Genomic DNA, 26,031 nt, shown 5'->3' with positions numbered 1-26,031 from the left:
GAGTACTGCAATCTTCATACCAACTTTATCTTTGGCCTCTCTGCCAAGTCTACCAATTGGAGTAGTTTGTCTCATGAGACCCATCCACAAGAAACTATATTCAGCCCAATTGCTGTCAAATGACAAACACTTTCAACTACTAAAAATCTGGGCTCAAAGTGAATCTCTGCTCTAGAGAATGGCCCTCAGCCTCTTAAAAAGAGAAGGTGGGGGGAAGTTAAGTGGTTTTAATATAGAACACACCTTCAAATGATTCTGAAGTTTTGCTGTGATTGTTTATGCTGTTTTGAGAATCTACCTATAAAAACAAAGGACAAAAGAAGGAACAAAGATTAATTTTAAAATGCACTGTCCTTATTATGTCATGGTCAGTATAATATTAGGTATTTAAATCCATCAATTTTGTAACATAGTACTACTGCTCCACTAAAGGCTAGTCAAGTGTAGCAACGATATGCAAACATAAGTTTACTGGCCACACGAAGTTTCCAGTGGCTGTTAATGTCACAAGACTAGAGAACCACATCTCCAAATTTCTGAGGGGCTGCATGTCAAACTAACAAGCTTGGAACAGCAACAAAACTAAAATGCTCACTTAAAGAGCTTAGCTAAATTATTGTAATCACCACATATGCGGTTAAGAGACAATGCTAAAAAGTCTGTTTCAAACTGAAAAAAAATTTAAGATTCTGAAGACTGTGGGGTACCATTTTTTGCTAAACTTATACTTGTAAATCAAAGGAAGAGGAATTCCTACTGCTAATACTTTTAAGTTTATGTATACTTCCAATATCCAGTTTTGTAACACACATAGTATGGCTGCAAATAGCAGAAACGGAATTCATCCACCAAGAACTATAAACACAAGTACAGTGTACCTTCAAAAGAAAACATGGATTAGAAGTGAGGTTCTTTATATGGAAACTGTGCCCATGATAAATTGAGATCTCATCAACGGATTCATGCAGCAGCCACAAAAGCCAAGTGGTTATATCACTAAAACTGCAAAGAGGATTTTTAACTTTATACTCACAGGGCAAAATCCTGGCCCCACTACATAAATGGCAGTTTTTCCACTGACTTCAGTGGGGCCACGATTTCAACCACTGCGCATGGGTTACAAGCCATCTCTCCCCAGTCTATTCTATTTTCTCTCCTCCGACCTGTGTCTGGTACTTTCCTCTATCCTATGTGCTGCTCCCGCACCCAGATTCAAAAACTTAAACAAAAACATACATGTACTTTTCTGACATCTTTTTATAATCTGTTAGGTGCCTATATTTCAGTCAGCACCTATTATAAAATTTACCTGGTATCTTGAGAGTACCCGTCATCTCATTAACAGCTCTGAAGCAGTAGATTTTGTTTAAAATTATGTAGATTTTTCACTTACTCTGAGTATATTGTATAAAACTGTCTCAGTTTATTAGAGATCTACACTTAAATACTGTCTCCAAATGTAATGGCTACACTCCAGAGAATTTTTATTAATAGATGTAATTTTACATCTCCCTCTACTCTGCTATTACACAGGAACTTTACAATATATCAGATATTGCTGCACATTTCACAAAGGTTCAATAATCATAGATAGGGTGGAAAAAAGTTGTTTAATTAAACCTGGGAAATTAAATCCCCTGCCAGAGCCAAACTGTTTGGTATCCGTAGACTGACACCATACTGGCCAACCCAGAAGCCTAGTGGAGGAAACAAACCTCCCTCCCTCCCCACACATTTGCGTCAAGTTTCCTTAATTGCTAGTCCTCAGAAGATACCATCCAAGGGATTGAGGGAGGAATAGTTTCAAAGTGAAAACGCTTGTTTGACAGTCTCAAATATCGCAGCTGAGGAAGTCAGTTTTAGGTCCTGTTAAAAATCTAATCCAGTCTCATAAGGGAAAGGCACACTGAAGTGGGGGGGAGGGAAGGGAAATGCAGCATCTGTGGATTCAGAAATCTAACTGCAACTTACAGCACACAGTAAAGTTAGCCACTCCAGATTTTACTTTTCTGGCTTTGGAAAGACATCTGTCTAAGTTTTATTTATTGCTGTCATCAGGAGAAAAAAAAAAAAACCACTCTGCACCAAAATGGTACTGCTTGTTGGTTTGCCAAGCTAGTCATAGCAGAGGATGAAAGGTTAGATTTGCCCTGCCTGGGCTAAACCAAATTCTCGTGGATTTTTTTGCATCTTAAGATCAAGAAGAATTATGGAGGGAACAGGAACTTTTCATTCACATCTTTATAGCCCTGAAATCTGTGGATATCTGCAGAACATGTTTGTGGATCAGATGCGGATACAAATTTTGTATCTGCGTAGGCTCTACACAGCTTAGTACACTCTTATCAAAGCTGGATCGTTGTTTGATTCTTCTTTTTTCCATTATCTGGTTTGGTCAGGGTATCAGTCAGGATCAAGGAAAAAAACAAGTGATGAATGCTGACACTTTTTTCAGGAATGCATCCGATGAAGTGAGCTGTAGTTCACAAAAGCTTATGCTCAAATAAATGTGTTAGTCTAAAGGTGCCACAAGTACTCCTTTTCTTAATGCTGACACTGTAAATCCTTTGGTCCCAGCATGTGGTGATAACTGTAGCCATAAATGATCAATGCAGTGTCCTTGAAGCTCCAGTCTGCCTGCCACTATGTAAATTGCCAACTACTCTCCATCAAAGAGCTGTCCAAAACAGGGTAGCAGCCTTGTACTATTAGAATCGTGTAACCAAAACAAGCTTCTGAGAATCCATATGTTGGAACTTTCTTTTAAATTTAAGAGTCTTGCCTCTAATCTCCTAATCAATGTTTTATTTTAAGCATCTTTGATTATTTTCTGTGCTCTCTTTACACAAGTTTGTAATCAAGTTTAAGAAATTTTACTGCCATCTTTCCTCCCGTTGGAAAACTTTGCTTTTAACTCAGGTTAAAGATCACACAATAGATGTGCTCCACCTCACCAAAAGTACCACCACTAGAATATCCAGAGACAGCCTTGCATTTATTTGGGTTAATTTTCCAATCTGCCTTATAAAGAAAGGTCAACCCTCTCAGAGTAGTCCCAACTTCCCACCTCCTCTTTATTTTTATTTGTGATGCTCCATGCACTTTATACATTGTTTCTATATCATAGATACCATTTACATTTCAAGGCACTCAGCTATTTGATGTTTATGTTAACAGAAGACTAGGCCACTCTGCAACTTCAGCATTCCAGATAACTTTTTTTTTTTCTTCTTCTTCTTACCACAACCCAAGAATACGGTACTGCTTCACTATACTCCAGGGCAGAACAGCAGCAAAGGTAAGAATCATTAGATGAAGCTCCATCAGAAAACCTATTTCAATCCACTCCTTATACTTTACTCCGGTTTACCTAAATCCCATCTTCCTGTCCTAAAAGTCTTATTTCTACAAGTTTCCATCTCCAAACATTTAGCCACATAGATGTTTGACTACTGCCTTGCCTTATTTTCATGGAAATAAGATCAACCTTACAAACTCAGTAAGTCACTATATATTATATATATATTATATATTTTTTTTAAGTGTGTATACACATATACTGTGTGCTATACAAAAAATTCTGACATACCTCTTTCATTAGACGAAGTATTGAATTTTTAACAGCAATTTCTTCTCTCACTTGCTCTTTAGTCAGCCTTATATAATCTCTACATCGAAGGGGTTTGAAATCCATATCTGGATACAGTTTGCCATGAATGCTTTTAAACAACATATCCATAGTTCTTGGCAGAATACCAATGTCAGCTTCTGTCCCTGCAATCAAAATACAAGAGCTATATCAAGGCCCTGTACGCTCTTAGAAAGCAAGACGTTGGTGAAGAAATTAGAACTCTCATCTTTCCCTTCAGGCAGTAAAAAGGAAGTAGGGGTCATTCCCCCTCATATGCCATCATAATTACAAGTCAACCTGCACCTTAAATGCCTTTGTAGTCCCTCAAGTGCACCCCTCAAGCAACAAGCTTCACTTTTCTCAAGGGTAGAAGCCCACAGTTCAATCTTGGTTGGATTGACTATCTGGGTTGCTGCCCCCCTTGTTTCCAACTGTGTTAACCCAACAGGTTCAATTGTATTTGGCACCTCCAAGAAATTTCTGTGCAGTAGACTATGACCAGTGACTGATTAAACCAACTCAAAAAAGTTTATGTAGGTTTATCCATCCAAAGATGCACAACAGACTGATAAATGGGTTAAGACAACAAAAGCTATTACACATCTGGTCTTACCTACACTTTATCCTTTCCTTGCAAGTTTATGAAGGTTCCACTTAACCCAGATTCTCTCCCTCCTACCTGCAACCCCATCCTTCGCCTCAGGCGGAGACAGTCTGCCCTACTGCATTCTCTACCTGGGTCTCTCACAAGCAGCATCTAAGCTCCAACAGCTTCTTGCAACTCTCCTCCCTCAGAATTAACTTTATGGTCCTTTTGATCTCTAGATTCTGGCACTGATAATACAACTGTGTAACTTTTTGTTGGTGCCTGAAAAGAACCTTTCCCACTTGGTTGCCCACCCATTATTCCCAAAAAGTTGTTTACCCTGAGAGTTCTTCTAACAATTGTTTTGCTTCTTGCTTGCTCTTCCTAACCATGCCTTTTAATTCACTGTTTAGTCAGACAGAATCAAGCAGGTAAATCAAATTCTATATCAATAGAGATATTTCCCTTGTTCTCTACATATGCCCTTTAGCATGAGCATTCAGTGATTAGAGGGGATGGTCATGTAAGCCAATTAGCAGATGTAGACCAAAAGTGGGAAATTGTATCGATAATACTTAAAGGGGGAAAATAAGACCATGGCATTAGCTATCAAACTCCGAAGGACAGCTCAGGTCACAGCACCTTTTATTTTCTTACTTGCCCAAGGAGGGAGGCTTATCCACTACAATCTCTCTCCTAACAACATTTGGTAAGTGCCACATGTAAAAGGTGGAGTGTCCTGCCTCCACACAGAAAGATACACAACTTAAACAAGTGATCTCATTTATCTCTCTGGTGGCAATTTGCCCAAGTCTCAAAACTGTCACAGCGTGACTAACAGGGAGCCTTTGCTCGGGAAAGTCTGATTAGAGTAGAGTGCAAGAATTCCATGTGTGCTGGCAAAGCAATCTGGAAGACATTTTACTCCACTTATCTGCCCTATGGTTTTGCATCCCATCTCTTCCACAAGCACCTTGCATTCATGACCAGTGACTAAAAGACACTCTGAGGTGTGAGAATTCTTTTAACTGTCTGTGATGGGATCTCTGGGGTGCAGCTTGGGACTATGGGACCGCTGTGCTCCCTTAACTCTCTCCAGCCTGGACTGTCTCACAATGCCTTACTAGTGACCAGCAGCAAGCCCTTCCAGGTGCTATGGTCACTCAGCACAACAGCATGTGGAGACCCACACACCCAGCTAGATTGCATGAATGTTCCCAGAGCCACTCATGAATCACCCAGAGAAAGGCACCAAAGCCAAATCCTCTCCCTCCCCACCCCACCCCAGCTCTCAGCTGTACCTCAGGAATATACTGTCTTGCACTGGTCAAGATGGGCAGTGCAGAATAATTGCTTCATCACTTCAGCAACAGAAAGTGGATATACAGCAGCCTTTGCAAAACCTGAGCAGATTTGCCACACCCTTCATACAAACTCACTGATATAAAAGAAACAGTTAAATTTATTTACTGTAAGAGAGATTTTAAGTGATAGGCAAAAAAATCAGAGTTAGTTACCAAAAGATATAAAATATAAGCACAGTCTAAACTCTCAACTCTATTAGACTGGGAAACATCTAGATTAAGCAGTTTTTTCCTCACCCCAAAAGATATTTCAGTCCTTAATATACAGGTTTGTTCCTTAAACTTGGGCCAATCACCTCTGTTGGAGTCTTATCTTCTTCTCAGTGTCAATGGGCTAGTAACACTTGCAATGCTAACGCACTGCAGCAGCAGCGCTTCAGCGTGGCTTGTGGGGTCTTGGCAAAGCTCCCCCAGCACTCTTTTTAAAAAAAACCCACTCACCTCCATAAGGGGTGTAGCTCCCAGCGCTGGTGCACTGTCTACACTGGCGCTTTACAACGCTGAAACTTGCTGCGCTCACACCCAAGCAAGAAAGTTGCAGTGCTGTAAATTGCCAGTGTTGACAAGTCCTTAGTTGTTTGCAGCACAGGTGGGGGCAGGAGAACGGCCCACGATGTGTCCACTTTTCAGAGAAGCAGCCGTGTTAGTCTGTATTCGCAAAAAGAAAAGGAGTACTTGTGGCACCTTAGAAACTAAACACATTTATTTGAGCATAAGCTTTCGTGAGCTACAGCTCACTTCATCAGATGCATCCGATGAAATGAGCTTTAGCTCACAAAAGCTTATGCTCTAATAAATGTGTTAGTCTCTAAAGTGCCACAAGTACTCCTTTTCTTTGTGTGTCCACTGTTTTTTGTGCTTGAAAAAACAGAAGTCCAGGCATGTCTGGGGGCATTGCCGAGTCTCTAGAGACAGTTGAGCAATTCCCCTGGTGTGGCTTCATGCAAGTGAGTCATTGAATTGTAGCTCCCTTGCTGGACAATTGTTGACGACAGGTGGTTTGAAACCACACCTGGGTGTTGGTTAGTTTCCTTGCTGTTGCCTCTGGGGAGCTAATATCTGTCTGATTCCCCAATTTACAGCATGTTTTAGTGACAACCATACAACACAATTCTCATAACTTCATATGCATTAATAATATTCATATAGAGAATTACCTTCAGCAGATCATAACCTTTCCCTGATGCCTTACAAGATATGCTTTATATGCAAGAATACAATTATATAAAAATGAGGAATATGGGGGTTACAAGATGCTCCCCTAAGGTATAGTATGTCACACTGTCATTTTAAATACACTTTCTTTTAAAAAGCATAAAGCGCAGCATTACTCTAGCAACTGTGTCTCTGGTGCTGGCAGCCCAACTCAGTATAAAGTAGTGGTGGTGATACCAAAAGGCTTTATTGGGGCTACTGCTCATTGGGATATTACAAGGGAGTGGTTACCTATAAGGATAATCATTAACTTGAAATCTAGCCAGTTTAAAAGAATTTTGATATCATACCTGTCCCCATTCTCCATCCCACCTCCAGCATTGTGTTTTTTCTTCTTTTTAGAAAAAAAAAAAAAAAAAAAAAATACAATTGTCCCCCTGTTGCTGTTGGAAAGACCCTCACAAACACCAGTAAAAGCTAGCTAACTCCACTGAGGGAAACCATTAAGCTAACTATTGAGAAAATACTACACACTAAGTACACAGTTCAAAACGAAAAAGGCTTTTCTCTGGTTCTTCTGTTACTTGTAAGTAAAGTTAAAAAAAAGTGATTTCAATGAATTAAATTTGGTGTACTTTTCATATTATCTGCCAGTCTCATACACTTTACTGCTTTGAATTGAGAGCTTTGCTATATTTCACAGCTTTTTGGAAACACCACAATACATAAGATAATTTCTCTCCCGTGTTAACACTGCTAAACTTTTTGCAACTTTGAGGTAATCTATTCGATATTAGAAATCCTGAAATCAATTGTTACTTATTTGAACAAGAGCAATTCCTGAGATTAATGGCCATCTGGAAGAGTTGCCAGTGCTCATTAACCATAACCCATCACCAGTTCTTCAGGCAGTAACCCATAAAAAAGGTTATTACTGCTAATAAAGCAATTGGTTAATTGTATCAATAAAAAAATCAATTTCACATAGCACAAGAAGATCAATCAGAATAGTGTTGTCACTCTAACTGGTATTTCTGGATAATTAACACCTACTACAGCAGCCACAGTTTTGTTAATTATGATCCGATTGAATTCACACAAGACTAGGTATGTCCTATTTTCCTTCCTTTTATAGGAAAATTTCTGGAACTAAAGGAAGGATGACATCTGCAGGTCTGCAATGATTACAATTGTTAATAGTACAAAAATACTGCACATTGGAGCAGCATAGATTGATTTAAAATCTAGAAAATTTAAATCAAGTGGAAAGCTTTGATTTAAATAATCGATTGTAATCAGCTTTTCCATTTGTACTTCAGTTAATTTTCTAAAAAAGTGCACTCTTATTGCTTATTATAACCATTAAAACATGTTGATTCACAAATAAATTGCACCTTTACATGAGATTTGCATCTTTTTGCAACCTAGGCTGGTAAACTATATACACATTTAAGTCATTATAAAAGCCTAATATTTTCAGATTCTTATTAACTATACATTTTAGTATGTTAGAAACTAGTGAATGATGTATTGCTTATTAATCTAATTAACATTTTACTCATTTGTGTCAAGCCACATTAGGCTGGAAAATAGAATTTAAACAAAACAACATATAAGTTTTTATTAAACAAAACCTGAAATGTTTTACATACATACTTCTCTTATCAAGACACGTTCCACATTTATGATTAAATGATGTATTGAAGATTTATCAGTAGAGGGATTAACTGTAGTCAGTGAATTAAACTAAGTGTCAGGTCAGCCTGGTAAATTTTTCAAACATGCTTAAGTGAAAGTGACTGGAGCTACAGTTCCTACTTGTCTAGGTCTCTTGAAAACGACCTCCCATCTCCTCCCTCCTTGTTTTCATTCATGAACTGGAAGAACAAAGACAAGTTTTTCTGCTTTTTCAACTCCATCAATATCTCAACTTTAAATAAATTAGTCCAAATAATGAAGATATTCTCTGTGCCTGCAAAAAAGGCTACTGTTTTCAAAAGTTGGATTAGCAATTAAACTCTGGTTCCAGGTGCTTAGCTGGGACTTCCTTCAATTCAGTGGTGTGACTTTGCAAGGATTTACTGCTTGAATGGTTCACCTCCAATCCTGAAATTTGTTATGGTTGGCATGACCGATGGGTGATTATTAGATACCCATGTCATAGCAGTAGCATCTTCAGCAGTTAAACTTCTACCCAAGTATATTGGGTTGAGACTATTGGCAAGAAAAGGAGGTAAAGCAAGGAGCAGCGCTAGTGTCAAAGCAGGATATTGTGGGAAGGGACAAGATTCTTCAGAGTGCAGCCTATAGTGTGATTTCAGCACCCAGGGACAGGAGACGTGAGGGAAGAGAAATTTTTTTAAATAGAAAAGCAGCCTTTAATTCAAAACTTTTTGATAGTCCCATGGATTCAGCATATTTATATTTAAAATGTATTGAGATAATAAAATTTAAGCCTTTACATATTTTGTATTAAATTCAGTTTAAATAAGCTTTTTCTTTCTAAAAAAGAAAAGGAGTACTTGTGGCACCTTGGAGACTAACAAATTTATTAGAGCATAAGCTTTTGTGAGCTACAGCTCACTTCAGTGAAGTGAGCTGTAGCTCACAAAAGCTTATGCTCTAATAAATTTGTTAGTCTCCAAGGTGCCACAAGTACTCCTTTTCTTTTTGCGAATACAGACTAACACGGCTGCTACTCTGAAATCTTTCTAAAAAGAAAGATCATTTAAGTAACAAAATAAAAAAATCCAATCTAAATTTTTTTTTAAATCTCTTTATCCATTCTGTGTTGGAGGATATTATTGTCAATTATAACTTTAACAGCTTGTGACAAATTTAATTTTATACACACACCCAAATCAGGTGTGCAAACAAGTTTCAGAAAATGTCTGTTTTCTGCTCATTATGATCAATTTCTACTACTCTATTTGAAGCCAACATTCACTTTCAGCAGATAGATAGCTGCTACTTGAACTTATGAGGAGGTATACCACCCACAGTTTAACTTGTGTATAGTCTGCTTATATTTTGAACTATACACGTATGCTTCTCCATTACAAAGAGGTGTTTTTGTTGGTATTACCAGTTAAGTTGTTTTATTGTACATTCCGGGAGAGTTGCAAAGTCCAAATAAGTGTGTAATGGAGGTAAGCTTATATACAGGCCAAAAACAAAAAAAAAAACTTCAGGCACTTGAACAACATTTGGCTAATTCAGAAGCCTACACACAGATTTTTGTAATTTCATGGTTCAAGAAAATGTTAGTAGTACCTTGGAATGTGTAGGTTTTTCCAGCATTTGTCACACCATAAGTGAAAATAAGACGATTGTGTCCATCCAAGAAGTCTTGTACTGGTTGTTTCACAGTACCGTCAAAGAACTCTTCCTGAGTTGTTTCAGGTCCAAATACCTAAGCATTAGCAAGAGGCAGTTTATGACCTTCAGTTGTTTTAAAAGGACCTTTTGGGGGTGGGGAAGAAAGAGCTGTTTGCATCTAGGCACTTTTCATCAGTTAAATGTATATAAAAGGTTCCCTATTTTAAAAGAATGAAAAACAAAAAAAACCAAAACTTGTTTAGGGCAAGATTCAACAAGTTTCCACATTGTAAAATGAAGTTTGTCTCAAGTATCATCTGCTTACTCGTGAAAAAGTGAATTTCTGCACCATCTGCCCCACATTTTTTTCACTCAGCCGACAGATCATGGAATTTTTAGGGCCTTTCAATATAATGTTAGTTGAGTCTTGAATAGAAACACAGTCCTGTAAAAGGAAAAAAGTTGGATTTTTAAGCTCAGGAGAAAAATTGTATAGTTGCATCTTAGCTAAAACAATTCTGTAAAAAAAGACCATTTTATGTAGAAAGAGCCAAACCTGAGATTCATTCTCTTTTTCAGTTGCTGTGAAAGGCCTAATACGAAGGCAAACTTGTATATGTTCCTTGGAATCCAAGCTGTTCCTCTTTATTAACCCAAAAATAAAAATAAAAATAAAATAAAATAAATAAATAAATAAATAAAGATTACCTTCAATTAATAGCATTGCTTATATTCTAGTTTGACAATTGCACGGTAAGATATTAAATTCTAATTTCAGGTCCCTTCCCCCCGCCCGCCCCGCCCCATCACAATTCATTCATTTATTGCTGCAAGTGCTTTGGCCCTTCTAGAAATTCACCTTAATAACCCTATAAAATATTTAGAATGACTTCGTGTAGCATACAAAGATATGCTATACAGTTTAGGCCAAGTAGTAATTGAAAATAAAAAAGCCACCAGCGTACCCCATATTATCCTTTGAATCTTGAAATTAATTTCTGCATTACTAGGCAGGACAGGAGGAGACTATAGATTTTACCAACATTTCCTGCAAGTTATTGTTGATAATCATCACTTTTTGTGTTGGCATCAAAAGTACCCAGCAAAAATGATGCTTTCAACTACATAGACTGTGACAAAGTAGAACTTCAAAATAAGATGAAAAACAAGTAGGCTAGTCAATACACATGTACAAATAACGTCTCTGAATTTCTCTGCCTCTGACAGAAGTTACTCTAAATATAAGAGGCTCTCTCTTTTTGATTAACACAAAACACAAACTACACGACAGGACTATCAAGGCACAAATACAGGAATTCATTACTATAGCATCTAGTTTAAAAGGTTTCCTTTTTATTTATACATAAGTATGGATATGCTTGCTTTATCATTAAAAGGAACAGGCCATATAGATGCTTCACAATTTAAGTAATTTCATTTTTAAAATTAACGAAGTAGACTGTTTAACATTCTCACCTGGCTTATATCCAAGTTTGACGAAACAAGGGAAAATTCATCTGAGAGGTCTGCTTTAAGGTCCTCAACATTTACTGGCCCAATTCTTGGAGGTAGCTCAACACTAGCAATATAGGATGGTCTTATAATTGTTGCTTTATCCAAAGCTGGTTCCATTCTGCCAAAATAAAGCCAACTATTCAAACAGCATGGCATGCCTGAAGACATGAGAAGCCAACATAATACAAGTTTATATTTCTATATGTATTATTTATTTTCAAACTTGACGCATAAATACAGTTTCCAACAGGCTGGGGCAAAAGAAGAAAAAACATCCCAAAAAGTGCATACAAACTTTCAGATGTTAGCTAAAGAGGAGCTCCAGCCTGGAAGGATGAAGGGAGAGCATTCAAAAGAATACAGACTCTTGACAACAATGCTACCACCCACCATCAAGTATAATTAGGCAGGCCAAAAAAGAATTTGAAGAGCAACAGCAAAAATAATGTTAAGTACATCAGGAGCAGAAGCCTGCCAAACAATCAGTGGGCCACAGGATGATTGAGATGCTAAAGGAGCACTCAAGGAAGACAAGGTTATTGTGAAGAAGCTAAAATTAATTCTTTGTATCACCTTTTCTCTGCTGAGGATGTGAGGGAGATTCCCACACCTGAGACATTCTTTTTAGATGACAAATCTGAGGAACTGTCCCAGACTGAGGCATCAATAGAGGTGATTTTGGAACAAATTAATAAAAACTAAACAGTAATAAGGCACAGGACCAGATGAGACTCATCCAAGCGTTCTGAAGGAATTCAAATATAAGACTGCAGAATTATTAGCTATGGTATGTAACCCATCACTTAAAATCAGCTTCTGTACCAGATGACTGGAGGATAGCTAATGGAACACCAATTTAAACAAAACAACCAAAAACACTCTCCAGAGGTGATCCTTGCAATTACAAGCCAGTAAGCCTAACTCCAGTACGAGGAAAATTGGCTGAAGCTACAGTAAAGAACAGAATTACCAGACACATAAGTGAACACGATTTTGGGGGGGGGAGGGGAGAAGAGTCAACATAGCTTTCGTAAAGGAAAATCATGCCTCACCAATCAGAATCCTTTGAGGAGGGGGCAAAACAAAAAGTGGACAAAGGTGATCCAGTGGATAGCGTACTTGGACTTTCAAAGCTTTGACAAAGTCCCTCAAAAAAGGCACTTAAGCAAAGTAAGCACTCATGGGATAAGGAGGAAGATCCTCTCCTGGATCAGTAACTGGTTAAAAAACAGTAAACAAAGGGAAGGAATAAATGGTCAGTTTTCAGGATGGAGACAGGTAAATAGCAGTGGCCCACAGGGATCTTTAGTAGGACCAGTGCAGTTCATCATATTCATAAATGATCTGGAGAAAGGGGCAAACTGTGAGGTGGCAAAATTTTCAGTTACAAAATTACTCAAGATGGTTAAGTCCAAAGCTGACTGTGAAGAGTTACCAAAGAATTGCATAAAACTGGGTGACTGGGCAATAAAATGGCAGATTAAATTCAATATTAATAAATGCAAAGTAACGCACACTGGAAAACATAACCCCAACTATACATACAAAATGGTCTAAATGAGCTGTTACCACTCAAGAAAGATCTTGAAGACATCATGGCTAGTTCTCTGAAAACATCTGCTCGATGTGCAGTGTCAGTAAAAAATGCTAATAATGTTAGGAACCATTAGGGAAGGGATAGATACGAAGACAGTAAATATCATAATGCCACTACATAAATTCATGGTAGCCAACACCTTGAATATGGTGTGGAGTTCAGATTACCCCATCTCAAAAAAGATATTAGAATTAGAACGGCCATACTGCATCAGACTGAAGGTTCATCTAGCCCAGTATCCTGTCTTCTGACAGTGACCAATGCCTGGTGCCCCAGAGAGAATGAACAGGTAATCATCAAGTGATCCACTCCCTGTCTCCCATTTCCAACTGGAAAAGATACAGAGAAGGTCAACAAAAAGAGATTAGGGATATGGTACATCTTCAGATGAGGAGAAATTAAAAAGACTAGGACTATTAAGATTAGTCATCACATTTCCACGGGGAGATATCAGAGGTACTCCTTGGGGAATTCTTTGCCACTGTGCATACACAGAATTTATGTCCTCTACAGATTTCTTTGCTTCCTTGCAGAAGCATGACTTTCTAACCCTCTCCAGCCGTATGTTTTGGGGGCTCAGGGCAACCGGCAGAGAAGTAAATCACTGTGGGGGAGGAAGCGGGACTGGGGAAAACCTGGCTGGTGATTCCTACCCTGCACTGGGCTCAACTGCTATTCCCAGCTGGGCTGGGGAGGACGGGACTTCCTCTTCCTTGCACAGAATCTAGGGGCCAAGTCAGACCCACTCCCAGATTTCTCCCTTGGCTGAAGGAAGCTCTACAAACTCCCCCTTTTGCTCCCCCACTTCCTGCACCTGTCGCTTCTCAGCTGCAGTGGGAGGGATCCCTGTACAGGGAGCTGCTCCCCCATCTGCCCAACCCTTGTGCATCCAGACTCCCTAATATGCACACCCTCCCACCAAGCCTAATCCCCCCACCTGCACTCAGAACCCCCCCCCCCCCCCACACACACACACGGGCCACCTTGATAAGCTGCTCGCACCCAGATGCATCTGGACCCTCCTCACACACCTATATCCCCCTGCTGAGCTCTGACCCCCCCCACCGATCCTCAACCTCCTTCATCTGGATACCCCTGCAGAGTCCAATTACCATTGCACCCAGAAACCCCTCCCCGCCCCAAACCCCATGCATCCAGATCCTCCACACACCCGGATCCCCTACTGAGTTGCCTACATCCAGACTGCTCCACACAGAACCCTCTCAACCCACACCTGGATCCCCCCACACTATGCCCCTCCACATTTGGATCCTTGCTGAGCCTGCCTGCCCACACCTGGTGCACCTAGCACAGAGGAGCAGACACAGCCTCACCACTGAGTCCTTGGTCCAAGGGGAGCTGCACAGTGATCTCCAACCTTTGTGCAGCCAGTGGCCTGTGTTCCCCAATGACATGCTGGAGCTTCATTTATTTAACAAATAAAATTTGCAGAATTTTAAAATATTGTACACAGAATTTTTATTTTTGGTGCAGAATGCCATCAGGAGTATATAGAGGTCTATGAAAATCAGAATGGTGTGGACAAAGTGGGGTAGATAACGTTTCCTTATTCGTCGAACACCACAAGAACCATGGATCACGCAATGACATTAACAGGCAGCAGGTTTAAAACAAAAAGGAAGTACTTCACACATACAATCAACTTGTAGAACTCGTTTCCAGGGGATGCTGTGAAGGCCAAAAGTATAACTGAGTTCAAAAGAAGAATTAGGTAAGATCATGGAGAATAGGTCCATAGGTCCATTAGCCAAGATGATCAGAGATGCAACTCCATGCTCTGGGTCTGCTAAGCCACTAACTACCAGAAGCTGGGAATGGATCACTTGATAGTTGCCCTGTTCTGTTCATTCCCTCCAAAGAACCTCACATTGGCCACTGTTGGAAGATAGGATACTGGGATTGTGGAAGATTTAGCCATTTCTACATATGCCCTTTAACACGTCCAGAATCTCAGAACAACACTGCCCAAAATCCAGACAAGTGTCTCTTTGAGCTGTTTCTGCCACTTCAGAGGTCAACCTCCAAGTATAAATCAAAGCAGTTTTAACCAGGGTGTACACTAAACTCTACAGTCAATTGTGGAATTAAGTGGACACAACTTTGACCTGGTCCACACTTCAAGTCCTGATTTTTCCTAAAACTGTGTGCTCTGTAATGTCCAGCCCTCTCTTGGACAGCTCAAAGAAATAATAAGATTGGTTTGTTTATTCCTTTAAGACACCAAAACCCACCAGCTTGCCACATTATATGGAATTAACATTCACTTTAATTCCAACAGTACTGGTGCTTGACTTTAAACTTTAAATATCATTCAGTACACATTTTTTCCTCAGATGTATGTATTAACACTATTTCACAATGATATTAATCACTAGCTTTCAGAAAAAAAAACTTTATGCACTTTCAAAATATAGTAATATTGCATACTGATTCAAATCACTTAAGATTCAGCCCTCTGTCTTTGTAGATCAGTAAACTTTTAAAATGGATTCTTCTGCGGGTTACCCCTCAAAAGTAAAGTTTACTGAACCTGAGAGAAAGGCAACATGGAGTCTGGGGATGACAGGAGCTCCATGTGTTCTTCCCCCCCCCCAGCTGGTGTTTGCTGAAATGCAAATTGCTCTGTTTCCTTCCATCACCTCCTCCTGCTGTCTTGATGGTCCTGTTTACAGCTTATATGTAAATGGAGATAAACACCCACTTTACTGAGGCTAGACCTGTTTAACAACCCCTCTGACATTCTTGGTTTAAACACACTTCAGTAATAATTTAGCATATCCATAACTCAATACCCACAGTGTACACAAGTCTCACAAAAATATTCGCAAAAAGAAAAGAAGTACTTGTGGTACCTTAGAGACTAAAATTTATTTGAGCATAAGCTTTCATGAGCTACAGCTCACTTCATTGTCACGGAGTACCTGGGCGATGCTCTGGAACTGCTCCCTTCGAAGCCAGTCTGGACTCTGGGGAAGTCTTTCTGTGAGCAGACTGTCTTCAGGACATACAGTCTGACCTCAGAGCATTAAGCATCCTCTGCCCCTCCGTGAGCTTCCCACAGTGAGTCCGCCCAGGCAGGGTCCTGGGGAAGCCAGAGGGTCCTGCACCCCAACTTGGCAGTCAGACGTGACTCAGCCAGCCAGCAAAACAGAAGGTTTATTAGACGACAGGAACGTGGTCTAAACCAGAGCTGGTAGGTGCAGAGAACAGGACCCCTCAGCTGGGTCCATTTTGGGGAGCAGTGAGCCAGACAACCACGTCTGCACTTCATCCGATGAAGTGAGCTGTAGCTAACGAAACCTTATGCTCAAATAAATTTGTTAGTCTCTAAGGTGCCACAAGTCCTCCTTTTCTTTTTGTGAATACAGACCAACACGGCTGCTACTCTGAAACAAAAATATTAATCAGTGAGTTTGTTTTTAAATGATACCTCACAAGGCATATTCTGTAATAATCTTTGTATAATAGTGTGTAAGGCGTGATTTCAGAGAGATGGATTATCTACACTGAGAGGAAAAAACCCTTCCATCCCTGTAGAAAGCATCTACATTATGGCACTACAGTGGCATAGCTGCAGCACTGCAACTGTATTGCTCGTAGCATTGACATAGCGTGTGATTCATCAGTATGTTCATCTAGAAGACTCAGACTTTAAAGGCCAGAAGGAACTATCATGATCATTTAGTCTGACCTCCTGCACATTGCAGGCTACACAACCTCACTCACCCACTTCTGTAATAGGTCCATAATCTCTGACTGAGTTACTGAAGTCCTCAAATCTTGAGTTAAAAGACTTCAACTTACAGAGAATCCACCATTTTCTCTAGTTCAAATCAGCAAGTGACCCTTGTCTCACACTAGAGACTAACAAATTTATTAGAGCATAAGCTTTCGTGAGCTACAGCTCACTTCATCGGATGCATTACATCCGATGAAGTGAGCTGTAGCTCACGAAAGCTTATGCTCTAATAAATTTGTTAGTCTCTAAGGTGCCACAAGTACTCCTTTTCTTTTTGCGAATACCGACTAACACGGCTGCTACTCTGAAACTTGTCTCACACTGGAGAGGAAAGCAAAAAACCCAGAGGGTCTCTGACAAGCTGATCCAGGGAAAATTCCTTCTTGACCCCAAATACGAAAAGATACCCACATGACCAGGATTGAGACCCACCAACCACACACCTGGGAAAGAATTCTCTGTAGTAACTCAGAGCCCTCCCCATCTAGCATCATCTCCATCCACTGGGGATATTTGCTACTAGCAATCACAAGATATTTCCTACAATGGTGGCCTGTCATCAGACCACCCCCTTCATAAACTTATCAAGCTCAGTCTTGAAACCAGCTAGGTTTTTCGCCCGCACTGCTCCCCTTGGAAAGTTTCACTCTTCTGATAGTTAGAAGCGGTCATCTAATTTCAAGCCTAAGCTTGTTGATGGCCATTTTTTATCTTTTTGTTCTTTTGCCAACACTGTATCATAAACATACAGCTAAGGGTAGCACAAAATCCCTCCTTTACCTGTAAGGGGTTAAGAAGCTCAAATAACCTGGTTGACACCTGACCAAAAGGAACAATAAGGGAAGAAGGGGTGGTGGAGGGGTTTGTTTGTGGGGTCTTTTGTTGTTCTCTCTGGAACAAACAGACCAGGGCAGGAAAAACATCTCCTAAAACAAGCATCTAAGATTACAAGTTATAAGTAATGACAAGGAAAGGCGTTAGATTATCTTTTGTTTTAGCTTGTGAATTTTCCCTATGCTAAGAGGGAGGTTTATTCCTGGTTGTTTTTTTTTTTTTTTTTTTGTAATTTTAAAGTTTTGCCTAGAGGAGAATCCTCTGCTTTTTAAATCTTATTACCCTGTAAAATTACCTTCCATCCTGATTTTACAGAGGTGCTTCTTTACTTTTTTCTTTAAAATAGTTCTGTTTTTAAGAATTTGATGGGTTTTTAGTGTCCTAAAAACCAAGGGTCTGGTTAGTGCTCACCTTGGTTACCTATTTGGTTGGTATATTATTCTCAAGCCTCCCCAGGAAAGGGGGTGAAGGGGTTTGGGGGGGATATTTTGGGGAAACAGGAACTCCAAGTGGTCCTTTTCCTGAGTTTTTGTATAAAATTGGTGGCAGCAATACTGTCCAAGGACAAGGAAGAATTTGTGCCTTGGGGATGTTTTTAACCTAAACTGGTAGAATTAAGCTTAGGGGGTCTTTCATGTGGGTCCCCACATCTGTACCCCAGAGTTCAGAGTGGGGAGGGAACCCTGACAACTGGTGCTTCACTTAAATAATTCCTCTCCCTCAGTGCTGTTTATCCCACAGATGCATCTCCCCTCAGCCTTCATTTGGTCAGGTAAATAAGTCAAGCTCCTTAAGTTCCCTCTTGAAATGCAGGTTCTCCATTCCTCGGATCATCCTAGCAGCCCTTCTCTGCACTGTTCCAGTATTTACTGTAGGTTTCAGAGTAGCAGCTGTGTTAGTCTGTATTCGCAAAAAGAAAAGGAGTACTTGTGGCACCTTAGAGACTAACACATTTATTAGAGCATAAGCTTTCGTGAGCTACAGCTCGCTTCATCGGATGCATTTGGTGGAAAATACAGGGGAGATTTATATACACACACAAAGAACATGAAACAATGGGTTTATCATACACACTATAAGGAGAGTGATCACTTAAGATAAGCCATCACCAGCAGCGGGGGGGGGGGGGGGGGGGGGGGGAAGCTTTCATGTCGACAAGCAAGGTAGGCTAATTCCAGCAGTTAACAAGAATATCTGAGGAACAGTGGGGGGTGGGGTGGGGGGGAAAAACAACATGGGGAAATAGTTTTACTTTGTGTAATGACTCATCCATTCCCAGTCTCTATTCAAGCCTAAGTTAATTGTATCCAGTTTGCAAATTAATTCCAATTCAGCAGTCTCTCGTTGGAGTCTGTTTTTGAAGCTTTATTGTTGAAGGATAGCCACTCTTAGGTCTGTGATCGAGTGACCAGAGAGATTGAAGTGTTCTCCAACTGGTTTTTGAATGTTATAATTCTTGACGTCTGATTTGTGTCCATTCATTCTTTTACGTAGAGACTGTCCAGTTTGGCCAATGTACATGGCAGAGGGGCATTGCTGGCACATGATTGCATATATCACATTGGTAGATGCGCAGGTGAACGAGCCTCTGATAGTGTGGCTGATGTGATTAGGCCCTGTGATGGTATCCCCTGAATAGATATGTGGATAGAGTTGGCAACGGGCTTTGTTGCAAGGATAGGTTCCTGGGTTAGTGGTTCTGTTGTGTGGTGTGTGTGTGGTTGCTGGTGAGTATTTGCTTCAGATTGGGGGGCTGTCTGTAAGCAAGGACTGGTCTGTCTCCCAAGATCTGAGAGAGCGATGGCTCGTCCTTCAGGATAGGTTGTAGATCCTTGATGATGCGTTGGAGAGGTTTTAGTTGGGGGCTGAAGGTGATGGCTAGTGGCGTTCTGTTGTTTTCTTTGTTGGGCCTGTCCTGTAATAGGTGACTTCTGGGTACTCTTCTGGCTCTGTCAATCTGTTTCTCACTTCAGCAGGTGGGTATTGTAGTTGTAGGAATGCATGATAGAGATCTTGTAGGTGTTTGTCTCTGTCTGAGGGGTTGGAGCAAATGCGGTTATATCGTAGAGCTTGGCTGTAGACAATGGATCGTGTGGTATGATCTGGATGAAAGCTAGAGGCATGTAGGTAGGAATAGCGGTCAGTAGGTTTCCGATATAGGGTGGTGTTTATGTGACCATCGCTTATTAGCACCATAGTGTCCAGGAAGTGGATCTCTTGTGTGGACTGGTCCAGGCTGAGGTTGACGGTGGGATGGAAATTGTTGAAATCATGGTGGAATTCCTCAAGGGCTTCTTTTCCATGGGTCCAGATGATGAAGATGTCATCAATGTAGCGCAAGTAGAGTTGGGGCATTAGGGGACAAGAGCTGAGGAAGCGTTGTTCTAAGTCAGCCATAAAAATGTTGGCATACTGTGGGGCCATGCGGGTACCCATCGCAGTGCCGCTGATTTGAAGGTATACATTGTCCCCAAATGTGAAATAGTTATGGGTGAGGACAAAGTCACAAAGTTCAGCCACCAGGTTAGCCGTGACAGTATCGGGGATACTGTTCCTGACAGCTCGTAGTCCATCTTTGTGTGGAATGTTGGTGTAGAGGGCTTCTACATCCATAGTGGCTAAGATGGTGTTATTAGGAAGATCACCAATGGACTGTAGTTTCCTCAGGAAGTCAGTGGTGTCTCGAAGATAGCTGGGAGTGCTGGTAACAAAGGGCCTGAGGAGGGAGTCTACATAGCAGGATTGTCTGGCTGTCAGGGTGCCAATGCCTGAGATGATGGGACGTCCAGGATTTCCAGGTTTATGGATCTTGGGTACCAGATAGAATACCCCAGGTCGGGGTTCTAGGGGTGTGTCTGTGCGGATTTGTTCTTGTGCTTTTTCAGGGAGTTTCTTGAGCAAATGCTGTAGTTTCTTTCGGTAACTCTCAGTGGGATCAGAGGGTAATGGCTTGTAGAAAGTGGTGTTGGAGAGCTGCCTAGTAGCCTCTTGTTCATACTCCGACCTATTCATGATGACGACAGCACCTCCTTTGTCAGCCTTTTTGATTATGACGTCAGAGAGTTGTTCTACGGTGCTAATAAGCGATGGTCACATAAACACCACCCTATATCGGAAACCTACTGACCGCTATTCCTACCTACATGCCTCTAGCTTTCATCCAGATCATACCACACGATCCATTGTCTACAGCCAAGCTCTACGATATAACCGCATTTGCTCCAACCCCTCAGACAGAGACAAACACCTACAAGATCTCTATCATGCATTCCTACAACTACAATACCCACCTGCTGAAGTGAAGAAACAGATTGACAGAGCCAGAAGAGTACCCAGAAGTCACCTACTACAGGACAGGCCCAACAAAGAAAATAACAGAACGCCACTAGCCATCACCTTCAGCCCCCAACTAAAACCTCTCCAACTCATCATCAAGGATCTACAACCTATCCTGAAGGACGACCCATCACTCTCACAGATCTTGGGAGACAGCCCCCCCAATCTGAAGCAAATACTCAACAGCAACCACACACCACACAACAGAACCACTAACCCAGGAACCTATCCTTGCAACAAAGCCCGTTGCCAACTCTGTCCACATATCTATTCAGGGGATACCATCATAGGGCCTAATCACATCAGCCACACTATCAGAGGCTCGTTCTCCTGCGCATCTACCAATGTGATATATGCCATGTGCCAGCAATGCCCCTCTGCCATGTATATCGGCCAAACTGGACAGTCTCTACGTAAAAGAATGAATGGACACAAATCAGACGTCAAGAATTATAACATTCAAAAACCAGTTGGAGAACACTTCAATCTCTCTGGTCACTCGATTACAGACCTGAGGGTGGCTATCCTTCAACAAAAAAGCTTCCAAAACAGACTCCAACGAGAGACTGCTGAATTGGAATTAATTTACAAACTGGATACAATTAACTTAGGCTTGAATAGAGACTGGGAATGGATGAGTCATTACACAAAGTAAAACTATTTCCCCATGGTATTTCTCCCTCCCACCCCACCCCCCACTGTTCCTCTGATTTTCTTGTTAACTGCTGGAATTAGCCTACCTTGCTTGTCACCATGAAAGGTTTTCCTCCTTTCCCCCCCCCTGCTGCTGGTGATGGCTTATCTTAAGTGATCACTCTCCTTACAGTGTGTATGATAAACCCATTGTTTCATGTTCTCTGTGTGTGTGTGTATATAAATCTCTCCTCTGTTTTTTCCACCAAATGCATCCGATGAAGTGAGCTGTAGCTCACGAAAGCTTATGCTCTAATAAATTTGTTAGTCTCTAAGGTGCCACAAGTACTCCTTTTCTTTTTGCGAATACAGACTAACACGGCTGCTACTCTGAAACCTGTCATTATGCAAGGCTCTAATAAATGTGTTAGTCTCTAAGGTGCCACAAGTACTCCTTTTCTTTTTGAGTATTTACTGTAGTATTTCATGTTCACATAACCCTCCTTCTGTCTGTGGTGCACATCCTTACCAGGAGTGCTTGCACTGATTTTAGAAGGGCAGAGTGAGGGGTTGAGCACCCAGGTGGCAGCTGGGCTCCCAGTGTGGAACTGAGAGCCCAGATGTGAGCCCCCCCTCTGCCCTGGGTTGACAACCTGAGCTGTGAGCCTGATGCAGGGTTCACAGCATGGAGCCTACCAGCCTCTCTTTTCAATTTCTCAGTTGCCTCAGGCTCAAGAGGGGGCTCATAGCTGAATCTGTGAAATTGATGAGGCTGGTAGACTCCCTGCTGTGGGGTCACAGCTGGGGCTATCACTCCAGGCTGGGAGGCAGGAGTTCCAGCTGTGAGCCCTATACCCAGCTGAGAGCTGTGGGGAGGCATGCAGCTGTGAGCCAGGTGCTGGCCTCAATTTCACAATAGCGAGCCTAGCAATCTTTCTTGTCAATTTCACAGCTCCAGTTGGGAGTCTAGACTGGCAAAGCAGAGCTATGGAACTGACAAGAATGACAGACAACAGCCAATGTCAGTAATGCAGTGTCTATATCAGTGGTTCTCAACCTATTTATCACTGTGGGCCATTACCCGGGCCACAGGCAGAGAACCACAAAGCCGTCCCACCCACCCCCATCCTCTAAGCCAGGCACGGGTAAACTTTTTGGCCTGTGGGCCACATCGGGTTTCCAAAATTGTATGGAGGGCCGGTTAGGGGAGGCTATACTTCCCCAAACAGCCAGGTATGGCCCAGGCCCACATCCTATCCCATCCCCCCCCCTGCTTCTTGCCCCCGATGGCTGCCGGGGACTCCTGCCCCATCCACCCACCCTTCTCCCTGTCCCGAATACCCCTGGAACGCCTGCCCCAACTGCCAACCCCCCCTTCCTGACTGCCCCCAGGTTCCCTGCCCCCATTCAACACCCCTGTTCCCCGCCCTCTGACTGCTCCGATTCCTATCCTGACCCCCACCCCAAACTCCCCTGCCCTCTATCCAACCTCCTGCTTCTCCCTGCCCCCTTATCACACTGCCGAGAGCGCCGGTGGCTGGCAGCACTACAGCCGCACCGCCCAGAGCACCAGGACAGGCAGCCATGCCGCCCGTCTGGAGCCAACCACACCACACCAACCACACAACCCGGCAGGAGCTCGCAGCCCAGAGCATTGTGCCAGCGGCGCAATGAGCTGAGGCTGTGGGGGAGGGGGAGAACAGCAAAGGTGGGGTTAGCTCCCAGGCCAGGAGCTCAGGGGCAGGGCAAGAGGGTCCCGCGGGCCAACCGTAGTTTGCCCACCTCTGTTCTAAGCCCAGCACCCCCCACCCAGAGACCCCCTCCACAAAGTGGGGCCAGAAGCAGACCCCTAGACTCCACTGGGTGAGCTGAGCAGCCTATAGCACACAGCTGGGCTGCAAATGTGTGCTAATTGGGCCACATGCAGCCCACCCGTTGAGTACCACTGGTCTACATGGACACTGTGTCATCTTAACTACACTGACATAAGTGCTACACCTCTTGTGTTTTATGTCGGTGTAGTAGGGCACTTACATCAGTGAGAGCAAGGCTATAGTATATACATCAACATAATCGGGTCAATGTAAGCTGCCTTACATGGTCCTAACTCTGTAGCGTGGACCAAGCCTCAGTCTTCCTCATCCACAAGCCTGTAAAACACAGATATTTGGCCAGCTTTATAAAACATTTCAAGAGCTACAGATGAAGTGATCTATGCAAGAGTAACGGTCAACTTCTACCTACTCAGTCCAGCCTATGTGGGGATGGGGTTGCATGGAGTGAAAGTCTAGGCAGAATTTGGCCTAAAGTATTATCAAGGCTTCAATAACACAACACCTACTAACCTGAAAACTAAACCTACTACTGGAGTGAAATATACCTGTGCTGTGATAGTCTCAAAGCCATGTCCATTACAATTATAAGAATAAAGAATGCACAACTGTTTTATTCAAGTACTCTATTTAAATTGGTAGTTAACTGGTCAATAGGTAAAAAGAAGTTACTTGTAGCACCTTAGACACTAAAATTTATTTGAGCACTCTGAAAACTGGTCAATAGGTATTACTGATAGATATGTTATTTGATTTAAATCTTAAATTTTAAAAGAGCTTTAGATGTCTCAGAATTATGCTCTCACATCCCCTACATTTGTTAATTAAGACAGACAAGTGTGCCTTAAATTCAATTAATAGCTCAAGATAGGAACTCTCTGTGGGCATGGCCATAGGACCAGGGTTCTCAACCTTTTTCTTTCGGAGCCCCCCCGCTGTAAAAACTCCATAGCGCCCCCCCACCCCCATGCCACAACAACTGTTTTTCTGCATATAAAATCTAGGGCCAACATTAGGGGTAGCAAGCAGGGCAATTGCCTGTGGCCCCACACCACAGGGAGCCCTGCAAAGCTAAGTTGCTCAGGCTTCAACCCCACCACGACTGGCCTCAGGCTTTGGCTTTCTGCCCTGGGCCCCAGTGACTTTAATGCCAGCTCTGCTTCACTGATTCCTCTGAAACCTGCTCACAGTCCCCCAGGGAGCCACAATGGTTGTGAACCGATGCTACAGGGGACACTCAGAAGACTGAAGGCAAATCCGTTAAAGATGCGACGTCAGTGACAACAACCCATGAAGTGCAAGTCCCTTGCATAGACAAGGAAACTTATAATTTGCACTAGTGACCTTTTCCCCTATTTCACCCTAGTAAGAGCCTCTGGTGCATTGCTATTTTTCCTCACTGACACACAGGTTTCCAATAGAACAGCTTCACTAATAACTGAAGCCAGGCCTAATCCCCAGTATAGAGGAGGCCTATGCTTTCTCTCCCTTTCCCTTTTCACACTTGGCTGGAAGTCGTCCTTACTAATCATGGCGGTTACTTTTTGCAAAGACACGCTTGAAGCCTGCGGAAGGTATAGCACTTAGCCTGTAGATTCCCACTTGCTATGGATAAGGGAGAGTTTTCCTACTATCGCTTTCCTACGTTCCCATGGCAATAACCAGCCCAGGCACACGCGAAGAGAAGTCAGCCACCCATCCTTTACCAGAAGATTTTAAAAATCACGCTTGTTAACGTGCCCCTCACTCAAGCAACAACAAGAAGTCGGCCCTAGATAAGCCTCGTGTAGCTAAGGCCGCAACTCACTGGATTCCTGCTTCAGGAAACTCCTGCAGGAGCAGCGCCCCCAGCCCCCAGCCCCAGCCGTTGTTACAGCGCCTCGGGACACCGCAGCATGCCGGAGCCCCGAGGGCGCTGGGAGCCAGGGCCGGCGGCCCCAGGCTGCCTATGCCAGGGTCACGACTCCCACCCCGGGCCGGGCCGCGCCGCTCACGCTCCCCAGCGCGCAAACGGGGGAAGCCGAGGCGGCGTCCAGGGAAAGGGAAGCCAGGAAGCGGCCTCTCGCAGTGCAGCTCTAGCCGCCGCGGCCGCGCTCACCTGCGACGGGCGCGAGACCTCTCTGCCGGCAACACCGCCCGACTCGCCGCGGTCCCTTTTCAAATCCACCCAATGGCGGCGCGCCGTGCCGCACAGCACCATGGGAGGCCAGGGGCGGGCTGGGAGCCAACGTCCTGCTGAGGGGCAAGCGGGACGTCTCCGCCCAGGGCAGGCTGGGAGCGGGGGCGGGGAGGCGCGTGCGGCTGGGATGTTTGTGGTGCCGGGGCAGGACTGCAGCCTGGCTCGCCGCCCGGGGAGGGGTGGAAAGGAGGCGCCGCCCCCGGTCGCGGCTGGAGAGGCGGGGGCGCTGCCTCACTTGGGGCCGGGGAAAGGGAAGGGTCCCTCTGCCGGAGGGCGCCGTGCGAGGGCTCC

At 42.9% G+C, this 26,031-nt stretch overlaps 1 protein-coding gene across 3 annotated transcripts in view; it reads right to left on the bottom strand.

Annotated features, from left to right (window-relative positions):
- KIF20B (kinesin family member 20B) overlaps window positions 1–26,013 on the bottom strand; it is an 86,241-nt gene extending 60,228 nt beyond the window's left edge. For 2 of the 3 annotated variants that reach the window (XM_038409704.2, XM_043518234.1), the window contains exons 1-7: window positions 25,660–25,858; window positions 11,531–11,687; window positions 10,611–10,697; window positions 10,380–10,499; window positions 10,010–10,148; window positions 3,590–3,774; window positions 244–298 (exon numbers count right to left, since the gene is read on the bottom strand). In XM_038409704.2, coding sequence (XP_038265632.1) covers window positions 244–298; window positions 3,590–3,774; window positions 10,010–10,148; window positions 10,380–10,499; window positions 10,611–10,697; window positions 11,531–11,686 — 742 coding nt within the window. In that variant the 5' untranslated portion in view covers window position 11,687; window positions 25,660–25,858. Of the gene's footprint in view, window positions 1–243; window positions 299–3,589; window positions 3,775–10,009; window positions 10,149–10,379; window positions 10,500–10,610; window positions 10,698–11,530; window positions 11,688–25,659 lie in introns of all 3 variants that reach the window. The other variant, XM_038409702.2, reaches the window with a different exon arrangement.
- Window positions 26,014–26,031: the final 18 nt, after the last annotated feature.

Source organism: Dermochelys coriacea, chromosome 7, assembly GCF_009764565.3.
Source record: "Dermochelys coriacea isolate rDerCor1 chromosome 7, rDerCor1.pri.v4, whole genome shotgun sequence".
NCBI lineage: Eukaryota > Metazoa > Chordata > Testudines > Dermochelyidae > Dermochelys > Dermochelys coriacea.
This window is presented reverse-complemented; position numbering and strand designations above follow the sequence as displayed.